Raw genomic sequence first — 5,782 nt, forward strand, 5'->3', positions numbered from 1 at the left:
AGATATGTACGCCGGAGTATATTTGTTGAAAAATGATGCCCAATGGAACCAAATTTGAACTGCCACAATATAGCTTCCCGCTAGACATTTTCCGAAATGTTCTTAAGCAAACTGTTATAAAGTAAAATTTGAAGTTTAATGGCACTCTTAAAATCCGATATACCTGTGCCGGTCATCAGTTTGTCGGAAATTTGAATCTACAAACAGGGCAGGTGTGACCCGAGTTGAGCCACTGTATGATGCAGTCTCCGTGAAAAATATGAGAGCACGGCAAGCAAGTGACTTGATCCCCACTCAACATATTTTCCAAGCAAACCACGCACAGCTGATCACAACTCGAACCATCAAACACAAACTTGTTCAAGGCCTCGACCGATGCTTTGGTTGCAGGCATTGGCTTGAACACTGCCTGATCTAATGACTCTCTCACAACCGTTTCTGTCAATGCCCTATCATCGCCATCCCTTGTATTTCGCCGCAACAGAGCCAAGACTAAGCGCATTTTCGCACAGGTTCTTATCACACTATCCCGAAGTCCCAATAGGGTTTCTATAGCACCCTCCAATCCATGAATATCATCAGCAGAAAGCATAACACTAATGTGATTAAGCCGTGCTACCGCGGATCCCCACTCTTCACGCAGTTGCCTGGCCCAACCCTCTTGTGGAAGTTGAAGTCCATCGTCGTAAATCGCAAGCAACGCACGATTGTCCTGATGGTTACCCAGTATTTCTGATTCCAACTCATCCCGCAGTTCCCTGGCCTGAACTTCCAACATCTGCATTTCATCAAACACTGGGTGTGCAACCATTTTAATCTCCTTCTCGATTGTAACAACTATGCCCAGCTTCCCATCATTCACAATGGCATCGACCCCATTAACTATTTTGCTTATCATGGCTTCCACGCTCTCTAATGGCTCTGTGCTCCCGCCAAAACGCTGCGTTTTCCACTGGAGACGATCTAACGGGAAGGGGATTTGCATGGCGGCGATCATGTTGGATACAACATCTCGTGGACAGGATGTGAAGGAGTGAAAAGGGTGATCAAGTCGGAGCCTTGCACTGTAGGCTCTGATCGGCTCGGTGATATCCGAATCGACATTGTAGCTTATGACAACGTTGAAAAGAATCGTGATCTGAGGAAGCGGAATCGGAGTTGGAGGCGACTCGTCAAGTGCGATAACTGTATTCTCTACCGTGACAAAAATTCCATAGTCACGGTCGTTGTTGGAATTGAAAGCTTGCATATCTGTCGCTCTCAGAGATTTGCAGATTTTCCGATTTTGCGATGTTTACGGAATATTTAGCTAAAGAGGAAATGGTAGCAATTGTTCCTAAATCTCCACTAAAAATCTATTACTATTGATCCATTAACTCATAAAAATATGTAGTTATGGTTTCTAAACTAAAATTCATTACCATTGGTCCCTCAACTTTAATCCAACTAGAGAAATGATCCCTCAATTTTAATCCAATTGTAGCATGATTCTTCTAACGTAACTCATTTTGACTAAATTCTGACGAAGTTGACGAAAATGACTACAACTACACGTTTTGATGAGTTGAGGGACCTCAATTGTAGTAATGGTCTTTCCAAGATAATTTATTTTGACCAAATTTTGACGAAGTCGATGAAAAAAATCATAACTACACATTTTGATGAGTTGAGGGACCATTAACAATGAATTTTTAGTTGATGGACCATTACTCCACTTTAATTAAAGTTGATGGACCATTGCTACAGTTTACTCTTAAGCTAAATTCTATAAGTCAATGGTGAGTAATGTACTCACTTTTTGATTCGCAAGAGGCCATTTACTATAGTGGTGGAGAAGAGTTGAGTCATTTTATACGGCATGACTCAAATTTCATTGATGTCTAATCAAACATCTAATCAAACAAATTTATAATTTGACAAAAAAAAAAAAAAGGTTTTCTCCTTCTTTTGTTTTGTGCTTTTTTTTTTGTTGGTAAAAAGAACGTTTATTTGTTTCTAAAATTCAAGAAAAATTAAATAACATGTCCATTATTTTTAAAACAATAAAATAAATGTTAAAATATTATTGGACAAAACCAAAAGTTGAATAAACCCCAAATATTATCCTTTATTGTTAAACATCACTTGACTTACCATCTTATTTTGTTAGAAATTGGGCGGAATGATCATCTTTTTTCAAATCTTAGTTTATTTTAGGAATTTGATTGCTATGTCAATAACATTTTCTCTGTATCATTAATATTTTATTTATATATCGTAAATGTTTGATGAATATGCAGTTGATTATTTGATTTTGATCTGTTCAACTATTAGAGTTTGATTTTTGATCATTTTATAATAGATTCACATGTTGACTTTGGCTTAACCACATCTATACCCTTTACACTTGAGTGACACCCACAGTTGATCCACTCAACACTTAAACTCCCACCGTACAATGGTGGTATTACCTCCCCCCTTCTCTAAGTTGGATCCTTCAGTTTCTGCCGGTCTATTTAGGGCAAGTAGAGAAGTTTAACCACCCAGCTTAATGTGACAAGCAACGGAAACTGCATGCCTACATACTAACTTTAATTTGAAGGGGATAGGACCGGTTACTTTCCAGTTGCAATTAGTGGAATTAGACATCACTTTCGTTCCAAAGATGTATGAAAAAAAACTGTTAGATCTTATGTTACCAAGTCGAAACTAAATTACTTTCGTTCCGGTTATTGTTCTTCTAACAATATTCTAGTGGTACCTACACCGCTGATTTATTTGGTCCATTTGATTGACTAAACGGCTTTCAATTCGAATGAATTTTTGTGGAGATTATCTTCAACTTAAGATTAAGAAATTGGTATATGACTTGTTTCTAATACTAATTTCAATTTCTCTTCACGCTTTTTTTTGTACTGCTCATGATCATGAAGGGCATTTGTTTATTAATTCCTACAAGCAATGCATAATAGCTTAGTTGAGAGTATTTTAGAGATCAGAAAATAATTTGATTAGTTAGATCCTAATCGCGCAACTTTGGCCAAGAAAAAAAAGTGCAATGGTTTAGGTGCAAGAGAAATTCAAGAATTCACTACCTCAAGAAATACAAATGTCAAGAAAAAAATTGAAATTTCCAAGCTAATTCAATCTAATTATTTGAATTATACAGTAATTGATCTGTCTCCCAGTAATCGTATCCATACATTTATTTGTAAAATCATCATCAGTTTGAGTTTGCTTCTGCTGGCAACTTGAACCTACACACCGGGCACGTATGACACTGGTTTAACCATTCCACAATGCAGTCTCCGTGAAACATATGAGAGCACGGCAACCGAGTGACTTGCTCTCCACCCGACATCTTTTTCCAAGCAAACCACACACTATTGATTGCTGCTCGAACCATCTGCCCGTTCATCAAATACCAACTTCTACAAGGCCTCGACCGCTGCTTTGCTTGCAGGCCTTGGCCTCAACGCTACTGCTTCATTTAATGACTCGATCCTAGCCGCTTCTAACACAATATCAAAAGCCCTCGTATTCCGTGTTCTTGCAAGCGCAGCTTCAGTAGTATTGCTTAATATTTCAACCCCAACGCTCGATAGGCGAAGTTGAAACGAATCCAGTCTTTGAATATCAGCAGAAAGCACGTCATTATTCCTTTGTCTTACAGTTAGTGACTCCCACTCTTCCCTCAACCTTGTGGCCCTTTCGTCCAGTGGCCAAAGATCATGAAAAGAAAGCCTATCATTCAGCCTGACAAACAGTGAGTCCAACTCTTGTTCCAGTCGAGTCAGTTCTCTGCTTCGATCCATTGCTGCCGCGGCTTGATCCTGATTCGCATGATATGGATCAAAACCAAATTCTTATGTTCTTTCGAGGGTAACGTGTGGCGTGACGCCTCGAGTATTTAAACCTTCGCTTCTTGTCAAATTCCTAAAAAGTGAGCCATAAAGAGCCTCAAGCAATTGATAATCGGGGCAATCCCTTTCTTCTGCTATGATATGTATAGCATAGTTACTAAGGTCCTGCATCTTAACTATAAGAAATAAAGTTTGTTGTGTATATGGCAACTGAGATGCTGTTAGCTATATATATATATATATATATATAAATGAACAGGTGACATTTTTTCAATATGAATAGGAATAGGATTTGATCCAATTCCTACTAGGAATAGGAATTCCTTTTTACAATATGAATAGGTTTGTCTATAGTACATTGAACCTTATTACTAAGAAATACATGAAAGGCCACCTTATGGACTTCTAAAACTAAATTTCAATTTGAGTTTGAACTCTTTTATATTTGATTAACAAATCTAATTTGAAATACTTTAAGAATTAAGGTATATCTGGTAGAATTAGGGATATGAGAATAACTTAGTATTAAACTCATCGTCTATGAAATTTAAAACTCATCGTAAGGTTAGTGTTTGTAGTAGTAGGTGGTGACGGTCACTTTGTTCTCCAAGCGGTAAAATGAGTATATAAGATTAAACAATGTCAAATTTTTAAATTTGAGGATATTACAGGAATTGAAAATATTCATTAAAGACTCAATTTCGCTTTTTATTAAAGCAACTTTTAAAAACAACCTACATACTGTTTGTAACGACTCGTCCCCAAATCTTATTGTTTTTATAATTTTAATTCGTGAATTTACGAAAATGCCCTCCGAGGCAAACATATTGACTTTTGTTGACCGGAATGTCGTGTCATGTAAGATTCATTCCCTTAGTGTAGTCTCGTAGTACTCGTCGTTACAAATGTGTGGGCGCAAGCGGAAGTGAATTTGGAGCTAAAATGAAGATTTTATAATTGAATATATTTCTCCATCATGGACCATTAGGATGGTGACACGTGGCAGATTTCTCCCCATTTTCTGGGGTGTTCCTTTTGCCCGTGATCTTTCTCTCTCTCTCTCTCTCTCTCCCTCCCTCTTTAGAATTCTCTCTCTCACTAGAACTTTCTCTCTCTCTCTCTCTCTCTCTCTCTCTTTTTCCTCTCTTCCTTTTTGTCTCTTCCTAGGAAACACTCTCCCTCACCTCTCCTCTGCAACCCTTTTCCTCTCCATTCCCGAGCAATACTTATACACACATACAAAGATACAATAGCAACAGCGGCCCCACCACCATCACTTTCTCCCTCTCCTTGAGCATGGATGCCACACCACCACCACCATTTTCCTTTCCGATGAGCCCACCACCATGAACTATGACCTGCCACGACCACTAAATTAGGATCAACACCTTCAAGCTAGAGCTCAACACTATGCAGGAGCTTATGCTACTGTTCATCACCTTTTTCAAAGGATTCTTCTGCGAGTCTCTTGCATTTCCAATTAGGGGTAAGCCTCGGGAAATCCTAAAAAGCCTTTCATTTTATTCCTAGGTTCGATATTGATCTTGTGTACATGTCTTGAATGAACGAAATAGCACAAAAATACATCGGTGGAACTTCCCCAGTTTTCCGACAAGTTTGATTCCTTGTATCCCGGGCTTCAATTTGATATATTGGGTTGCAAGGTTTGGTTTAGTTTTGACCTCGATCGAAGCTCGAGAGTTTCCAGGCCAAATTCCCAAAATTCGGCTTTCTCCTTCGTTGGGTTCGGCAACCCGTGAGCTAATCGGGTCAAACCTGACCTGCAACCCAAACCGACCCAACCCAACTACTAATTCAGGCCTAAACCCAATCCAAAACCCAACCCAAACCTTTGGGCCTGTAACACCCTGCCCCCAAAATACTTATTTTCGGGAAATAATTCTGATGATAGGCCCAATTTAAACTCTTGTTTAATTTAC

General features: G+C 38.7%; 1 protein-coding gene across 1 annotated transcript; it reads right to left on the bottom strand.

The window, feature by feature from the left end:
* LOC137721820 (uncharacterized) lies at positions 1-1,268 on the bottom strand. The gene has a single exon (XM_068460830.1). It carries the CDS (start codon positions 1,247-1,249, stop codon positions 176-178), a length of 1,074 nt encoding a protein of 357 aa, XP_068316931.1. The 5' UTR covers positions 1,250-1,268; the 3' UTR covers positions 1-175.
* Positions 1,269-5,782: the final 4,514 nt, after the last annotated feature.

This window comes from Pyrus communis, chromosome 17 (genome assembly GCF_963583255.1).
Source record: "Pyrus communis chromosome 17, drPyrComm1.1, whole genome shotgun sequence".
NCBI lineage: Eukaryota > Viridiplantae > Streptophyta > Magnoliopsida > Rosales > Rosaceae > Pyrus > Pyrus communis.

Coding starts and splice junctions, on each gene's coding strand:
- LOC137721820 (XM_068460830.1), bottom strand. CDS start 1,249: ATGCAAGCTTTCAATTCCAACAACGACCGTGACTATGGAATTTTTGTC.